Consider the following 19531-nt stretch of genomic DNA (forward strand, 5'->3'; position numbering starts at 1 on the left):
CATTGGCATCATTAATTTAGTTTTTCCTGTCGCCCATTGAGATCCTAAAGGCAGTCATGCAAAAAGGAACATAGTGCTGGCAGATTCTGTGCATAGAGACATGAGAGGAACTCTTCTTCGCAATTCTTGTGTACATCCAGTTTATTTTCATAATTTAATACTGTGCAGTATGTATCAAGCTCATTGGAAAATTCCCAACAATAGCTTAGCATTATTGAGCACTCTAGAATTAGATAATGTGTCCAGTTTCCTACCTTCTTACTCTGAGAACCCATCACTGTCATCATCATCACTTGTCATATTTCCTTGATCCAAGCAACTATCATGCTTCACTATTCGCAGGATACTCTTATCTTTGTTTCCATGCTCCAGCATAGTACTCAATATAGCATCTTCAGATGCCACTGAAAGATGCTGATGGGGGTCTGTGCTCCTTAAATTTCCATGATAAACGGAATGTGTGTTATTTTCATCCATTGCATGCTCCTTATTTGAATAATTAATGGATGACACAAATATTGATCTAGACAGCCAGTCTTTCCATATTGTTCTCTTATATTTGTCCTCCTCCATAGTTCCTGAAGCCACCAGTCTGTATACATAGACTGTCTTTTTTTGTCCTAGTCTGAATGCTCTACTCATTGCTTGTTTAGTAACTGCCGGATTCCAAACCATATCCAAAAACACTACCCTTGAAGCCCCCGTCAAAGCAATACCCTCACCACAAGCTCTTGTAGATGCAAGTAGAATGCATGCGTTTCCACCTGGCTTATTGAATCGATCAATAATACCTTGTCTCTTGTCCAGACTTAAACTTCCATGCAGCTTCAGAACATGGTGTCCCTTCATTAGATTAAGGTCAGAGTGAAATATGTCTTCCAATAAATCAAGTGGTGCAATGTTTTGACAAAAGATAAGAAGCTTCTCACCCTGCAACTGGGATAAACGAACAAGTTCCATTATAAATTTCACTTTCACCCCTTGCTCAGGATCTTTAGATAAGTCATCTATGCCTTCAAGGTTTACTTTAGCACAAATTTCTTTACCCAGTTGTTTGAACAAGTACGGGTGGATAGTAATGCTAGAAACTATATATTCTAGCTCAAGTGAGTTGCGCTTGTCCCAAGTTTTTGCAACCTCATCGAGAATATTTTCTTGCAGTGAAGATGCTTTCAGCATCACAGTGAAGTCCTTCAGCCCAGGTAGACTCTTCAACACTTCCCCAGCATAATAGTGCACAAAGGTATTCGTCATGGACCTCAGCTTCTTTATTGCATTTTCTAACAAATTCCCTCTTCTTTTTTGCCCATTCTCAAGTATCTTTCCTATCTCTTCCATGAATAATCTTCTACTTTTAGCTTCAACTTCCTCTGCAATGCCATTATCTGATATCAAATCTTCTATATCTTGATGCTCACTGTAATTAATTCCCCTCTTTAATGGCCTTAAGGCTCTTCTGGCACTTTCTTTTAACCCTCTTAGCTCCCAAGAGAGCTGGTCAGAATACCTGCCTGAAGAATGATCCTCATCCAATCTTCGTAGCCTATTATATTCTTGAGAATGATATACATCTTCCATAAATGTTGGCCTTATAAGGTAAAAGGTATTAAATAACTCGCAACAGTTGTTCTGGAATATTGTACCAGATAAAAGAATTCGCAATTTTGTTCTGACACGCGTCAAAGATTTTCTGATTTTTGATTCATGATTCCTTGCAAGATGGCCTTCATCAAGAACTAACAAACCTGGACTCTGCAGCAACAAATTCCCAATTTTGCGAGAAAGTTTTGAAAGATTTGGATTTCTTTCATCAGTTAGACGAGAAAAGAGTGCATAACTAACCATTAGAATACTGTCATTTTCATGCCATTCAATTATCATCTTCATCCGATGGAGATCAATCGAATACTTGCTTGAAATTTTGGATTCAGAAGCAGATGGGCCTGAATCTCTGTTTTCCAAAAATATTTCGTTGTTGCAAAAGTTTTTGGATGTATTTAGGATCAATATGGGAATTTTAACCTTCCATTTTTTGAACTCTCTTTCCCAGGGACGCAACATGATTGTGGGGGCCAGAAGTAAAGGTCTACACCTTTGATTTATTTGTAGGTAACTCTGCAAAAAACTGATAATCAAAAAAGATTTTCCAGTTCCTGGGGCATGGGAAATTATGCATCCTCCAGTGGCTTTTCTTTTACATGTCTTTGCAGTATTTGGCCCAAGTCCTCCAGCAATATTCTTCCATAGAAATTCAAAACCATCCTTCTGATGTGCGTGCATTTTCTTCTTTAATTCTGGAATAAGATCCCAAGCAGAGGACTGCATGCCATTTGCATTGTATGATCTGCCATCTGTTTGAATAGAAGTAGGAAACCAACTTCCTGCATCTTTGTCTGTGGACGCTGTACTTTGTTGATCACATTTCTCTAAATTCTTATCAGCATACGTGCCACGATTAGAAAACATCGAGGTCTCTCTATGTAGCTGCAAAATAAATTAAAAAATAAAATTATTTGATAATTACTTATATGCCTTCTGAACAAATTGATCGTGTAAGTGCTCTAAGATATAGAAGCTTTCTTAGTTGGTACATACCACCGGTGGATGCACTGCCGCAATATCAAGGCCAACAAGTCCACAAGAATAACACACCAGGCCTTCCTCTTCATCCAGAACAAAGTCATGAGATCCTTCACATGCCACTGTTTCTGATGTAGGAAGTGCATCATCTTGGCCTTCCTACACTCAATAATTAAATAAATATGTTAGTACAAATTTCCTAACATAAAGAAAACAAGGGATTAAGACTATAGCACATGTAGATGGGACTGGGGAAAAACTACTAATATAGGCATGCCTTACCATATCTAGCTGATTGCTATGTAATGCAAGTTCCATATCTCGCCACAAATTCTCAAGTGGATCGCCCTGATCTTTTTGATTGTCTTCATAATCTTCCACTTTCTCATGGAAGACAATTGGATCCCAAGATTCCTCATTTTCACATGATTTTCTTTGGGGTAGTCTGCTCCAGTCTGGAGTTGATGCCTTGTGGTAACTTTCCTTTGCCTCTTTCAAAATTTCATAAAATGATTGTTTAGCATCTTCTAAAAGTTTTACTGATTCTTTGGAACCCATCAGATACTTTTTAGGGGATTTTGTTTTATTTGTGCTCGTTGGTCTTAGTTTCCTTTTTCTCCTTGGAGCACATAACACTTTTAAAGTACTACCTGCATTTAATGGTTGCCCTTTTCTTTTTTGTAATTTAGCTTTACCATAATCTTGAGATTGAGTAAATCCAATGTGATGCATAAGCATTGTACGATCAAGCTTGGAAACAAGAATGGACAACTTGCGTTGCCAACCCCTTTTCTTGACCTTAATCACAGATTCAATTGTTGTCAAAGGCGTATGAACCCTTTTGTTTCTTTCACATACATTCGAAAATGGGAGACTTCTAGTTCGTAAATTTTTCACTCCAAGAAGCTCAATTATTGAATTTCTTGTCCGGTTCTGATTGTCCTTGACACGGAGGCTTTCTCCCTTGTCTTGAAACTTTTTTGAATTCGCCTTTGTTGATTTGAAGCTGAAATTACCACTATCATATATGCTTCTGCAGCTTTCTTTTTGCACATTTTCTCCTTTAAATTGGTCCGTGCCCATTACAATGGTGCCCTGCCTGGCAGGCAGGTTATTTGAAACATGAACCTGATCACCTTTATCATTGCTAACGTTTTCTGTAACACTGTCCTTCGTGCTGATGAAAGCATTGGTGATGCACGTTTCGCAACTTTCTGACATATTCAATGTTTTTTCTTTTGAGCACTTTCCTGTAGATTTGCTAAGACTATCCCAATGTGTCAGATTTTTGCCATTGCTGGAAACACTCTTGTATTCTGCTGTTGATGTGCTACCTTCTCGTAACTCTACTGATTGCAATGTGGAGTGCACTCTCTTTGATTTCAGTTTGACATTCATCTCACTCTTTCTTTTAAGGTTCTTGATAGCATGTTGTGAGTTCGAATCTTTGGAACATGTTTTCAAAATCTTATCTATGATGTTGATACTGCCAATGTTGGTGGTATCAAGGAAATTTGCTAACTCATTGATTTCACTACTCAATTTTATGACTCCAAATTTGTATGAAGGGATGAGCTGGGAATCAATTTGTGAGAACCTTGCAAGTGGTTTTCCTGATCTCATTTTCATGAGGATATCTTTCAAATCAATGTTGAAAGGCACTTGAAAGATGCCAAGCTTATCAATAGTAAGTCCCTTTTCTGTTCCTAAGACGAGTGGCCGAGGGCATTGTCCTCGTAGGTCAGTTTCATTGGCACTGTAGAACTTGACTTCAAATTCACACACACATTTTGGATTGTGAGGCTTCCTGTCAATGGAAATAAGCCTTGCATCATACCAGGCCTGCATAGACAATGCCATACTTGTTAAACCTTGCTAAATGTTTGTAATAAATTTAGTTGATATACAACATACATGTATATTGACATGCCTCTCTTACTTCTTCCCCACTCCCCCCCTCCCTGCCCCAACTCTCTCTCTCTCTCTCTGGGGAGCTGCCATGTGCCCTCCCTAAATCAGATGTACTACATGGTTTTTTTGCTGTCCCATAGGCCTGTTGGTCTCCCGTGGACATTAATAGACTCTCTCTCTCTCTCTCTCTCTCTCTCTCTCTCTCTCTCTCTCTCTCTGCACCTCCGTTTGCACCTCTGTCTGCTTTTCCTATAGCTCCCTACACTTGTCAAATAAAAAATACTATTTTCCTCATCATACTTCAGAAATCTGTGGGGGTGTGTGTGTGTGTGTGTGTGTGTGTGTGTCTGTGTTGTGTGAGTCTTTGTGTGTGTATGTGTGTGTGTGTGAGGGAACCTTTTACTGAGAGGGAACTGTCAGATGAAATCAAATCTTGCGGCAGATGGAAATCTCCAGGATGGGATGGTCTTACAGTTGAGTTTTTTCTAGAATATTGGCCTCTTTTGAAGCATACATTGCTACATATGGTGAATGCTGCATGGCAAAATCAGAAAATGCCAGACACATGGAAGAGAGGTATTGTTAAACTCCTTCCAAAAAAACAAATTTGTGAATCTTTGGAAGACTGGAGACCTATCACCCTTATGCCAGTCATTTACAAAGTCACTACAAAAATGATAGTCGATCGGCTAACGGGGTTTTTACATGATGGGTTGCATCCTGCCCAATATGGCTTTGTTCCGCGTAGGCATATCACAGATAACATTGCTAATGCCTATGTTGGAATTGAATATGCCAAATACACGCAGCAAGATGTTTTATTATTGCAAATTGATATTGCCAAAGCCTTTGATACTGTTAAGTGGGATTTTATTTCATCGACTATGCAAGCATTGGGATTTGGCACAAAAATGCAGCAAGTTATTACTTGGCTATATCAAGATAGTAAAGCTGCCTGCATACTTTCAAGGGATATTTCTACATCCTGGACTCTTGGGTGTTCTGTTAGGCAAGGATGTCCCCTAAGTGCTTTACTTTTTGCCATAGCCACTCATCCAATGCTTCAATATCTGGACCACCTTTTGGACACTGACCAGTTGCATGGTTTGGAGATTGCTGGCAGTCACAGCATGATTGCTCAAGCATATGCTGATGATTCATTCTTTACCCCAAAGAATACTCGGAGTGATCTGTTCATGATTATGCAGCCTCTTTCTACATATGGATTGGCTGCTGGTCTTCGGGTAAATTTTCAGAAATCAAAATTGTTGCCGTTGCTTGAATAGGAATGGCACAGTCTTCTGTGGCCTGGGAAAATTGTCCCCACTTCTCAATTTATGTGACATCTCGGCTATCCTCTAGGTTGGGAACTCACCCGTTCCCAACAAACTGATTGGGTGTTGACAAAGTTGAGGGCAAAACTTTTTTTTTTTTTTTTTGTGCAAAAAGAGACTTCTATTAAGTATTAAAGAAAACTCGTTGGAGCAAGCTCCATACGGGATACATCATGCAATGCACGAAAAGCTCAAGAGCCAAAAAGAAAGGATTGAGGTTGATAGTGCCATCTCAATCCGGTAGAAACCTCCAAGAAAAAGGGAGAACCCCTCCAAACTCGAAGAAATATAGTCCTTCTAGAAGAGGCTGCCCGTGAAGGGCCCTGCATGCTAGCCCATATGGCTATCAAAGTGTGAACTGTGTCAGTCCAAATACCCGTGAACACCTGTAATGGGTGTATCTGGGTGCCATCCAAGGCCTCAATACATCTGGCTCTCCAAATGTGCCAAGAGGAAATGCTAGCCAAAATCTCCCAAGAGGTGTCCACTGGAACATGAGAAGCTCTGAAGGGAGTAAGTGGTACATCCTGCAGAGAGCAGGGCTCTATCACCTGCCGGTGGACCGAGAGTGCCCAAGAAGAAGGCTCACCCTCATAAAACACCTGGGGCCCGGTAAGAGATAACCATGCGACCGAGCCCCAAGTCATGAAGAAAAGGGAAGTGTGAAAGATGCTGAGTATCCGAGCAACCCCTTTCCAAACAGTCCTCGCCTGACTGCAGTCCCAAAGGCAATGTCACACTGACTCCTCTGCACAATGACATCGAGGACAAGTGGGATCAGCCCCAAATCGTGATCTCCATAGGTTCACTGCAATCCCTCCATGAATAGAAAGCCAAAAGAAAAGAGTGATCTTTCTATTTCTGAGAGATTTCCAGAGCCTCCTCCAGAAATTTCTACACAAATCTGCAGTGATGAAGAAGCTTTCCCAATGGGGGGCTGTGGAGGGAATCCAACCCCTACTGTTCAGCTGAAACCTCCTGGCATTACTAACCGTGAAACGAAAGAAGGGAATCCCCCTCTCTTGGTGCCCATGATCTATCCATTCCCACTCTCCTAGGTCCCACTGCAAGCACTTGATAGGTGCACCTCCATATAACCACAACCTCTAGGATCCCAAGGCCAAGAGCAGAGGGTCGGGGACTAAGTACCACTGCAAGCCCGCTCCATGGTCCACAAAACCAGCAATCCTGACAGGTTGGAAGGCAATCTCAAGAAGAATGCCATCCTTGGATATAGAAAGTAAACCTCCATTCCCAACATCAAAGACCAGTGCGTCTTCCCCGAGACCTTGGAGAGCGATCACCTGTAAAGGAACTGATGTCCTCGAAAAAGCCCCCATCCAAGTGGTGGAAGTAATAGGCAGCTCAACTGTCCATTCCACCGGGATGGCTGCATCTATCTGCTGAATCCTGCATGCTACCCCTCTAAGGTGACTCACGGACTGCAGTCTCTAGCCTGATAAAAGATTTCCAAGTGCCTACTATGTAGGTGGGGCCTCCCATTTAGACCACTGCATGTAATGGGAAGTGCCCACTGGTTTGGCATGCTCGTCAAGAATACTATCATTCCAAATGATCGGCTGCCTATCAATCTCTTCGACGGTAGAAGGTGGAATCCTTCGAAGAGTGTTCCTGAAGCTCCCCCAAGCTTTCAGGATGGCAGTCATGAGAGGAGAGGCAGGAGATCTGAGAGGGGCTGATATTGAAATCCAGCGAGGGCTGTCCACCCAATCATCTCCCAAGGTTGGTGTGCAAGCCTGAATGCGTCCAAAAAAGAAATCCTTCCAAGGTTCCTGCCCAGGCATGAGTCCCCTCACCACCACCTTACAAAGCAATGCCCTGCACTGCAAGTCTGGGTCAATGACATTAAGGCCCCCTTCACATGTAGGGAGAATAATAGTCTCCTAAGCCACCCTTGCTGCAACATCTGTTGTGCCATGAAGTCCACTCCATAAAAAATTCCTGACTGGTCTGATGAGCTGAGTGATGCAATCCCTAGACCGGCACCAGCAAGAACACACAAACCAAGAGGTGGCCAAGAGAACCTGGTTCACTACCACAACTCTAGATGCAAGGTCGAGTTTGGCAGAGCTCCAGAATAGGAGCTTTTTCCTTATACTTTCTAGTATTGGGGCAAACTGCTGTACTGGAGAGATGTCCAATCCTACCTGACATCCCAAATACCTGATAGGAACACCCCTCTAAATCCAAGAAAAACCAATGTCAACTCCCCAGCCTGGAGTGTCCTCATCACTGATCCAAAAGTCAAAGGATTTATGCCAGTTAATGTGTGCCCTTGCAGCTGAGCAAAAAATATCCAAGGCTGTCCGGAAAGAATCAAGTGACTGCAAGGAGGCCTGAATAAAAATAGCAGTTTCATCAGCCAACTCACAGTCAAAAAGCTCCTGCTCTTGTCTCAAGGGCAGTCTCAGCCCAAAAAGCTCAGCCTGAGATCTAAGGCAGATACTCATAGCTTCTGCCACAAAAAGAAAGAGGAAGGGGGCTAAAGGGCATCCCTGACGAACTGATCTGGAAATCTGAAACCTGTCACCCCTTACCCCTCCAATCAAAACCTGGCTGTGGGCTGATCTGTAAAGGGAGGCCACCCCTCTGATCCAAGCATCTGAAAATCCAAACCGTAGAAGAGTGCCCTCAAGAAAACCCCAATCTACTCTGTCATAGGCTTTCTCGAAGTCCAAGAGTAAAACTGCTAGCCTCTGCCCACTCTGCATAGCCCACTCTGTGGCTTCCCAAAAGGAAAAGATATTATCAAAAATGCTCCTGCCATGCACAAAGCCTATCTCAGTATCATGGATGAGGTTTGGAAGAAGGGGCTGAAGTCGGATGCTGATCGCCTTGGCAAGGATTTTGTAAAGAGTGCCCAAAAGAGTGATGGGTCTCCAATGGGATACAAAATTCCTGTTGCCACCTTTAGGGATAAGGTGAATGAGTCCCTCGGTCAGTGACTCAGGCATCTCACTTGAGTCCCAAATGCCCTGTAGGGCTGAAGTAATATGATCACCTATCATATCCCAAAAGGCTATAAAAAAAGGAGTAAGACCATCGGAACCAAGGCATTTGCCCTTATGAAGGGCAGAGAGAGCAGTCTTGAATTCTGTGTTGGTAAAGCGTGCATCAAGTGAGCATAACATCTCTGGGGTGACCAACACAGGTAAACTATGCCAAACTTCATCTCTAGCCACCTCTCTAGCCTGTGAGTTCGGATCTGCGAAAAGAAGGGAGGTATAAAAATCTGTCGCTAAATGCATGATGGTTTCTGGATGGGACTGCAAAACGCCGTCAGAGTCAATAAGCTGCCTGACACTCTCTCTACTATGTCTGGGGCCAAGTGTAGAGAAAAATTGTTTATTGACTCTCCCTCCCATCTGTAACCCAAAGGACTCCCGTGCATGGAAGGCATACTCTGCTCTCTGATCAAGCAAGGTCTGCAAGTGAGCCCTTGCCGCAGCAAGGCGCTCCTATATCCAAGCATCTGATGGTCCTTTATGCTCCTCCCTCTGAAGGGCTGCCAATTGCTGGCGGATACCGATCTCTCGCCTGAGTACCTCACCTCGCCGAGCACTAGCAATGGAGTGATAGAAGTCGCTGATACTGGCAAGTGCTGTGGCCACATGTGAAGGACCGGCCATCCCCCCCTGCATATGAGAAACCCAGATCTCCAACACTGCCTCTGTGAGAGTCTCATCCGTGTATAAGGCGTCTGGGATCCTGATACTGTGAGACCGTCCTCTCAGATGAGGCTCTGAAATGGACAAAATTACCAGAAAATGGTCTGAAGTGGAAACACCGGGTGCAATGCAAACTGTCCCCCCTCTATCAAGAGCCTAGTCACCCACATAGAATCTGTTAATCCGAGCATGGATAGGCATCTGCACCCTATGGTTCGACCATGAAAACAAAAGTGACTGAGACTGAACAAGAAATGCATCATCTGACCAAACATCTCTGCCACTGAACCTGAACAAGAAGGCATCCCAAGCTGCTCTCTCAAGGGAGTGGATACCACCTTCTCTGCCCCCTTTCTTATCAGAAGGTGCTTCAACCATGTTGAAGTCACCTCCAATAATCCACGAATCTGCAATGTCAGCCCACGAGAGCAACTCTTTCCAAAACAAAACACGGTCCCCTCTGTTGTTCGGAGCATAAAGGTTGAGGAAACCAACCTTACGTCCGTCAATGAGAAGTAAAACCCACTGGGCCTTGGAGGGGGTTATGGTACCGTGTCCAATGACCAGAGGGAGAATAGAGTCTGAAACTGAAATGCATGTACCTCCTCTGGTTCCCAAGGCAACTTACCTGACTTGGAGCCAATCTCTGATATCCAGTTTGTATTCCTGAAGAAAAAGAATGTCTAGGGAACCACCTGAAACACCTGGATGGAGTTGATTCCTAATCAGCTGTCTGCGACGGCGATGAGGGATGCCGCCCAATCCCTGTATATTTCAACTGGCTATCCTCATCGGCGGGAGGAAGTGGGTTGGAATACCTTAGCCGACCTCGTGGCGGAAATAGAAGCCTCTACCGGAGCAGACCTCCTGCCATACACACGAGGTCCGAGGGGAGGAAAGTCCACAGGTGAGAGAGAGAAGGATCTCTCAATAGGGATGCTAATAACTGGCTCTCCAAAAGTAGAGGGTACAAAATCATCATCTGGGAGGCTAGAGAGGTCCTCCAAAGCGGAAAAAGAGTTCCACTGAGCCAGTCCTGGGGAGGGGGTACGAAGGATTCCTACCGAAGCAGGAAGAGAATGTAAAACCCCCTTCCCTCTGTCCAAAGAGGGAGGCACCTGTACTGGATCCTGATCAAAAAGTGGTGCAGATGAGGTGCCAACAACCTGTGCTGCTGAGGAAGGTATAGCCTGATCCAAGGGTGGAGTCGAACAAGGCTCCTGAACAGTAGTCTCCTGCTGAGGCTCCAAGGGGGTAGCCTCCAAAGAGGTGGAGGAGTGAACTAGAGTAGAGGGCCTAGCCGCGACCGGAGCCCACCGTGGGCCAGAGGTGGTGCGGGGTGCCGAAGGGACTCGAGTAGCCCTAGGAGAGGGGGGAGCCCGTGTCTGAGGCCGTGTCTATGGAGCGGTAGGTCCTCCAGCTCTCTATCGTAAGCTAGTACGAGCTGGTTGCTTTGTGGGCCTCTTTTTCTTCTTTGGGCAATCTCTGGCAAAGTGCCCCGAGGATCTGCAAATCCTGCATTGGTCCTGCCGACCTGCAACCTCAAATCTCTGGCGGAAGAAAGACCCATCGGGTCGCTGTAGCATGATGTGCTCATCTGAAATATTGGGGTCCTGGACAATGACCCTAACCCTGGGTACCCCGTCCATCCTGACCGCCTCAGCAGCCAAAGAGGGCTCGCCAGGGAGAGGGGGGATCTCTGCCACCACACCAAACCTCTCGCCAATAACTAAAAGAAGCCGGTCATAAACTGAGGGAAGACCAGGGAACCTGATGAAAATAGAAACTCCCTACTTGTTCTCTTCAACTGGATCAAATCCCAGTTGAAAAGGAAACAAAAAGATCGTCCTGTAGCCTAGAAGTAGAAACCCGGCCTGTAGCAGGTCTCTCGTGATGTCTGGGGAATCTAGGCACACTTGAAAGAAACCTCGTTCCAACAAACGAACATCCTTGAGGTGGGGGGCGAGGTCCTAAGGAAGCGCCGACAGCATCCAATCTCTAGCTTGTGACTTGGAGGGGTGTGAGCCATGAATGCGTGCGAAGAGAGTCGTGGAACACTCAAGTTCGAAATCCTTTTGCAACTGCTGTAGCTCGTCTTTTGAAAAAGTGACAGTTCTCGCGGCCGGTGTGAGCGGAGACGGATTGACTGAATGGGAACCCATTCGTCAATCAAGGTGTGTTGGCCGATTCAAACACAACAAATAAAAACTCCGTCCACATAGGGGGCAGCAAGGAGGGAGCAGGAGGAGCAGCAGGGAGCGGGGAGAGAGGCAGCAGGGAGCGGGGAGAGGAGCAGCAACAGAGAGGAGGAGCAGCAGGAGGGAAGGGAGGGGGCAGCGAGGAGGGGAGCAGGAGGAGCAGGAGGGAGCGGGGAGAGCAGCAGTGAGCAGGGAGAGCAGCAGGGAGCGAGGAGAGCAGCAATGAGGCGGGGAGCAGGAGGAGCGGGGAGCAGCAGCAGTTCTTCGTGATTCGCCTCTCATGCCTCTTCACCTAGGACTTCTGGGCCAGACGTATCTTACAGATTGGCACAGCTATCCCTGTTGATTGAGTTTTGGGAAACACAGACAGGGTGGAGAGCTTGGCAAAGCGAGGACACAAGCATGTAATTTGAGGGCAAAACTTGAATATTGGAAGCTTGCAACTGGGCCACTACATGTTCGTTTTCGAATCGCACAATCCATTTCGATAGCATACATACAATTTTATCTGCCTCTCATTATGTTCACTAAGGCAGAGCTGAATTCCTTTATGTTAGCTATCATGGAAATTTTCTGGTGTGCAAAAAATGGCAAGAAAAGTCTCAGATTACTCTCAGGCATAGAGAGTACTTACTCAGGTGACGGGGCTTGGTCACATCATCAGACACCTCTCAGAGCAGGATCACAGAGTTCTTCCCATCGAGTGACATTGATCGTCCAGTCTCTAGCCACCGACGTGACAGAGACCCCGACCCGACGATCGCAGCATGACACACGAGACATCGAGGGGACACACATATCACTCTGGGGGACCTTCCGTCATTGTTTAGACCCGAGATACGTCCCACGGGAGTCACGGTGGCTCTGGTCTTGCGTCGAGCCTTGTCCAGGAGATCGAGACGCACGACACCCTTGGACGGGCACCAGCGTCCCATCACCAGCTATGCACCAGCCAGGGGGAGCCAGGGGGACATGACATACGGAGGATTCCACTCCGCTCCACCAGTCCTTTTCTTTTCATTGTTACATCCAGATGTATTTGATTATGTATGATCACACTTAGGATTCAGCACGGGTGATGATGCTCGTTTCAGTAGCTCCACCCTTACTGTGATTTGTATCAGGTTTTCTTTCAGTTTCATAGACCCATCGGTCTTCCGAAGACTCTACTAAAATTTCTTTCTTTCTTTCTTTCTCCATGCATCGTCTCTGTTCTCCAAAGATGCACGGGGGTCTGAACATTCTCAATATTCACATGCATTTACTTGCTCACAAAGGAAAAATGATGTTGCAGTTTATGCAAGGAGATCAGCCGTGGGCTTTCATGATCCGCTCTCTCTTATTACATATTCATACTTCTGCCTTTGGGCATTGGCAGCCTACTCAGTGGAATTTCATATTTGGCTCTATCCAAGGCAAGATCAGAGGCTGCCCTTTTGTTTCTCGCCTACTTCTTGACTGGAAACATATCTTATCCCACTTGGAATGGCATGGCCAAGACTCTTTGTCGGGAAACTCTTTGAGGGCTGAGAATATTTATTGGTCTAAAGTATTCCACCCTTCTTTGGCCATTCAAGAACCAAGACGTTCTTACTTTCTCTCCTTTAAAGGCATTACATCTGTGGCGGATGTACGTCAGGATGAGGGCACACTTTTATATTTTTCTATGGCTGCCAGCAAATACGGTTTGGAAGCTCATTATCATCCTTAATGGCATAGGATTTCAACAATGCTTCAACCGTTTTTAGGCTTGAGGATTGGATTTTATGCTCTTCCTCTTCTTCAGCCCGTCCCTTGAAGTTCTCACATATCACAGTGCCATCACTGTATAAAGTGCTATTACTTCCACCTTGGATTTCTGACAGAGCAAATACTGTTTGGCATATGGATCGCCCACTAAAGTGGTGGAGAAAAAGGCTGCGTCTCCTTTGGCATTACAAAGTCCCTCTTCGACAACAGCTTTTCCTTTGGCGAGTCCTGCTTGGCATTTTTCCATCTGGCCAGCTACTTGCACACAGACATATTGCTCTGGCTGTTTGTCACAGATGCTTACATCCTACTAAATCTATGCTTCACATCTTTTGGTTCTGTCCACATACTTGTGCCTTCATCGCTCTCATTCAACAGAGGCTTCGAGCGAGATTTCCTACTGTTACTTTTGGCAGGCTTTTCTGGTTGTTTGGTTTTCATCCAACGAGACAGGGTCTTGATTTATTTTTTATATGGGTACGCTACTGGGCACTATGGACTTTATGGATGGACAGAAATCATAGAGTCTTTGGTGATCCCCTTTTTTCATCCTTTTTTTTTTTCAAACGATCTCTGCAACAATCATTCTATGATTGTGTTCAGACTCCTTTGATTGATCAAGATGTGTATACATCTTATACTGAGATCTTTAGTTGAGTAATAGTTACTCCATTTTCGAAGTAACTATGAATGTAATTATTTTACAGCAATAAAAGATTTCTTCTCACAAAAAAAATGTGTGTGTGTGTGTGTGTGTGTGTGTGTGTGTGTGTGTGTGTGTGGGATAAAAAGGCTGCGTCTCCTTTGGCATTACAAAGTCCCTCTTCAACAACAGCTTTTCCTTTGGCGAGTCTTGCTTGGCATTTGAGTCCTGCTTGGCATTTTTCCATCTGGCCAGCTACTTGCACACAGACATATTGCTCTGGCTGTTTGTCAGAGATGCTTACATCCTACTAAATCTGTGCTTCACATCTTTTGGTTCTGTCCACATACTTGTGCCTTCATCGCTCTCATTCGACAGAGGCTTCGAGCGAGATTTCCTACTGTTACTTTTGGCAGGCTTTTCTGGTTGTTTGGTTTTCATCCAACGAGACAGGGTCTTGATTTATTTTTTATATGGGTACGCTACTCGCACTATGGACTTTATGGATGGATAGAAATCATAGAGTCTTTGGTGATCCCCTTTTTTCATCCTTTATTTTTTTCAAACGATCTCTGCAACAATCATTCTATGATTGTGTTCAGACTCCTTTGATTGATCAAGATGTGTATACAGCTTATACTGAGATCTTTAGTTGAGTAATAGTTACTCCATTTTCGAAGTAACTATGAATGTAATTATTTTACAGCAATAAAAGATTTCTTCTCACAAAAAAAAAGTGTGTGTGTGTGTGTGTGTGGGAGGTCGAGCTGCTCCAGCCTGCGCCACCCGCTCCAGCTTGCACCGCCTGCTCCCCTTGTGCCGCCCTGCTCCAGCTCGCGCTGCCCTGCTCTTGCTTGTGCCGCCCTGCTTCAGTCTGCTTACCCTACGCAGCCTGCTCCCTTCTGTCGCCTCTTTTGCTGCTGTACACTCAGCCCTCCCCTGCCCCTCCCTTCCCTGTGAATCCTCCGCTGGTTTCTCCTTGTTCCCTCCTGCTTCTGAGTCTAACTACTTCTGTTTTATATCCCTTACCCTTCACTTTCTGGTCTCTTCTTCCTCTCTATGGCTTCAGATGCTACTATGTTAACGACCTATGTGCGCAAGGAGCGCACACAGGAGGTTAAAAGACGCTGTCCTGATATCATTTCAGATGCAAGTATGGATGCAGAGGCCCAATATGTCTTTGATACTCTCAAGGATGACTTCCTTCAATCTCGCCAGGATTGGAGTAAGCCTGTTCCCCAGGTTACTTATAAATTGCAGCTACCATCCTTGGTACAGCCACTTAAGAAGCTTGCCCACACTGCAGTCATTATCTTTTTTCCGGGAAAGATACCATCTGCCAATGATGTTGCGCAATGGATTCAGTCCATCCTCGGAGGCTCTTTTGTGGAGGGAGTGTACTTTGCCTCTCGTGGGTTTTATGAAGTTCACCTCACTGATGTTTTGCAGAAACAGCGTGTGCTTGAATTCTCTCCTTTATTTTATGGCCGGCAAATGGTGCATGCTATGCCATGGTCCCCTAATAAGGACTATCAAAGTCTCATTCGGCATCATTGTCCTGTTTGGGTGGAGGTGGTTAATTTCCCAGACTATATGTGAGAAGAATTGCCAGGATTGGCTGCTGCACTGGGCCAAGTTATCTGCCCTCCTCGCCCTGCTGGGAATCGTAATAGATTCTGTATATTGTGGGACACGGATACCCCTCCTCTCCCCTCCATTGCAATGGAGGTTGAAGGTTTGCCAATGGGGCAAAAGTACTTTGAATTGAAATGGGGAATTTTCGCAGGTGCTTGTTTCTCATGCCATAAGTACGGGCATTTGGCCTCTGAATGCCCTACTGTCTTGCATCCTCCTCCAGCCACTGCCATACCTCCTCCAATGGTTCAGCCATCTCATAAGCAAGAGACTATTGGGTCTAAGAATCTGGATAAAAATGCCTCTAAAGCTGGAAAAGTGGCTTCACAAATCCCAGCCATAGTCAAAGCCAAGGACAAAGGTAAAGAGAAAGAGAAGGCTCCTGATAATGATGGCTTCTTACAGCCCAAGCGGGTTCTCAGGCAAAGACCCCTTCAATCTCGCCACTGGGATGCATCTACTCCTACTCCAGGCCAAGCTTCTACCTCAGCCACTCCCCCGCCTCTACTCAATTGGGTTGGAGTCCTCAAAAAACACATTCCTGTCTGTGAATCTGAGGAAGGGCTATCCTTTGACCCAGGAGAGGAAGGGCTGCAGCCCATGATGGCAGATGCTTAGCACTCTTTGGTTGTACATTCTTGGTCCCTTCCCTTGTATATATCCTCATGCTTGAAACTTCTCTGTGTTACTTTCAATGTACAGGGTCTCTGCAATCCCTCTAAGTGGAGGTTAGTGTGGAATTATGTTTTAACCAGGCAGCCAGACATTCTCTGTTTGCAAGAACATAACCAGCATTCTATGGCAGGCCAAGTTGGCCATTTTGGGGGCTATGATATTCACTATGCAGGTACTAAGCTTTTCTCGGGTCTATGCATATTGGTCAGACATGAGCTGCAGCCCAAGCTTGCCTTTAATGACTGTGATGGCAGATGGATGGTAATTCAATGTGATGTCAATGGTGATATTTGGGAATTTGCCTCGGTTTATGCTTCACAAACTTCTGCTTCCAGAGCCTCCATGTGGCATGCTATTGCTTCTTACCCAGGGCGATCTTGTGCTCTTCTTGGTGGAGACTTTAATAACTCTCCCATGCCTTCTGACAATACTACTCAAAGATCTCATATGATCCCTTATGAAAAGCAATCATGGGAAGAGTTACTCACCACGACACATGCGCAAGATTTATGGACAGCCATGCACACTGGAATAGTGGGCTACACCTATCATCATAATGCCTTTACTAACTACTGGGCTCGCCTGGATAGATGGTATTTACTGCAGGCTCAGCAATACACAGATTTCTGCCTTCATATTGAGATTGATCACTCCCTTGGTCTCTCTGACCATGCTCCTTTATGGCTGCACATTCAGTTTGGTCAGCCCTGGGATGACATGCCCTTGCATTCCATTCGGATGAAACATATCAATAAAGGCTATTTGCAGCATGCACAATTTCAACAATTGATCCGACATGCCATAATTCCTCTTGCAGCCCATGTCCATTATGACAGTAATTTTGCATGGCAACGCCTTGTGGACAGGCTTCAGCATGCCATACATGAATATGGGAGTCATTTTATGCTTGATTGGAGAGCTAAAGTTCAGCATGCTAAAGCAGTGGTTCAGTCTTTGACTGTACTTTTTCAGATGCAGCCCCTTTCTTCCCAACAAATGGACACTCTCGCTCAGTCAAAAGCTCTTTTGCAAGCTAATGACCGACGCAAATTGGCCAAGTGGTAGGTTCGGGCAAGGATGACTCAATTTTTGGATAAAGAATGCTCTTCTAAATCCTTTTTTCAAGGGTTACATGCTTTCAGGAGAAAGACATCTTGCCTCAGAGTCCGTAAACGGGATGGTGAATGGACTCGGTCTTTCTCAGAGCTTCAACATGAATGCTTTTCTTACTTTCAGAAGCTGCTTGCACCCCCTAATACTACTTCTTTGCAAGAATTACAAGCTCGGGAGACTCTTTTGCATCATGCGCATCCCATTATCAACCCACAGGAAGCTCTCATACTGGATATGCCTTTCACTGATAAGGAGCTTGATGATGCCTTGTCTCATCTTAGCCCTGGTAAGGCACCGGGGTATGATGGTCTCACAGTGGAGTTTTTCTTACACTTTTGGGAGGATCTTAAAGGTGTCATCCTACAAATGATTAATAACTCTTGGCACACAAGAGTACTCCCCTCCTCATGGAAGCATGGCATAGTTAAACTCATTCCCAAGAGGAAATTGTGTGAGCATCTCATGGATTGGAGGCCCATCACATTGATGCCTGTTGTTTACAAACTCTTTGCTAAAATGCTAGTGCACCGTCTTCATCAAGTGCTTTATGAGGGCTTGCATCCTTTGCAATATGGTTTCGTCCATCGAAGGCAGATTCATGATAATATTGGCAATGCTCTCATGGCTATTGAATATGCAAAATATTCTGAACAGGATGTTTTTATTATGCAAGTGGACTTTGCCAAAGCCTTTGACACGGTCAACTGGGATTTTATCTCACAAACAATGGCTAAGATGGGCTTCGGGCCAAAAATGGCTAATGTCATCTACTGCTTATATGCTGGCTCTACAGCCCAATGCATCCTTGGAAATCATCTCTCGCAATCTTGGTCCTTGGGTCGTTCGGTTCGACAAGGATGTCCACTTAGTGCCCTGTTATATGCCATTGCTACTCACCCACTTCTCTCATACTTGGATCATCTTACCGCACAAGGTCTTCTCACTGGTCTTCAGATTCCTGGAGCCCCTTCCTTTATCACTCAAGCCAATGCAGATGATTCTTTTTTTATGCAACACAATTCTCCACAGCAATTGAAGACTGTTATGGACACTCTTTCTTCATATGGCTTGGCTGCTGGCCTGAATGTTAATTTTGATAAATCTAGCCTCATACCTTTGCATTCATATGATTGGCATACTCTTCTATGGCCTGGGCACATTATGCAGCCATATGGTGTGGTCCGCCATCTTGGTCACCCTATTGGCTGGCACATCACTAGGAAACAACAGCTAAAGTGGCTTTTTGACAAGCTTCATGCCAAACTCCATTATTGGAAGCTCTCCACTTGGCCACTCCATGTTAGGCTCCGGAGTGTCCAGTCGATTATTATGGCTTATGTTTAGTATTATTTGCCTTTGATGCACTGGACTTCTCAAGACATTTCTGCCTTTATGTCTCACGCTATGGAACTGTTATGGAAAACAAAGTCTTCTGCTAAAGCTCTAAGACTTATGAGGATGACAAAAGTTTGTTCCCCAAGGATGCACGGTGGATTGAATGTGCTGAATATTGCGCACTATGTCTTGGCCAGGAAAATTCCTCTTCTACTCACCTTTTTTCGTCAAAAGCAGCCATGGACTCATATGCTTGCAACCATGTGCACGTCCTTACGTACTACTGCACATGGTGCATGGATCACTGATTTTTGGGAGGTCATTTTGGGCAGATTTGTAGGCTCTATCCCGGGTTGCCCTTTTCCTACTTCACTTATTAGCGATTGGAAACAGGTCCTTTTGCATGCTCATTGGGCCCCTTCCTTTTTGTCTCATGCCAATTCCCTTCGGCAAGAAAGTATTTACTGGAGTGCTGTTTTTGATCCTCCATTGGCCCTCCAAGAGCCGATTTGAGCATACAATCTCAGCAAATTGGGGATCAGGTGTATAAATGATGTTGTTGATGCTACTGGTCAAATGCTTTCCTTCCCTCAAGCCATGGCTTCTTATCCACTAGCCATGCATCACAGGTTTATTTGGGGGAAAATTGCTGAATTACTGCAGCCTTTT

The 19531-nt window shown here is 45.0% G+C and overlaps 1 protein-coding gene across 1 annotated transcript in view; it reads right to left on the bottom strand.

The window, feature by feature from the left end:
* Positions 1–258: 258 nt before the first annotated feature.
* Positions 259–19531, bottom strand: part of LOC147882281 (uncharacterized) — a 63120-nt gene continuing 43847 nt past the window's right edge. Inside the window, exons 3-6 of the mRNA XM_087400216.1 lie at positions 15214–15231; positions 2863–4422; positions 2596–2739; positions 259–2484 (exon numbers count right to left, since the gene is read on the bottom strand). Coding sequence (XP_087256342.1) covers positions 259–2484; positions 2596–2739; positions 2863–4422; positions 15214–15231 — 3948 coding nt within the window. The remainder of the gene's footprint in view (positions 2485–2595; positions 2740–2862; positions 4423–15213; positions 15232–19531) is intronic.

The sequence above is a fragment of the Dipteris shenzhenensis genome, chromosome 29 (assembly GCF_047967505.1).
Source record: "Dipteris shenzhenensis isolate YYH24624 ecotype China chromosome 29, Dip_SZ_1.0, whole genome shotgun sequence".
Taxonomy (NCBI): Eukaryota; Viridiplantae; Streptophyta; class Polypodiopsida; order Gleicheniales; family Dipteridaceae; genus Dipteris; species Dipteris shenzhenensis.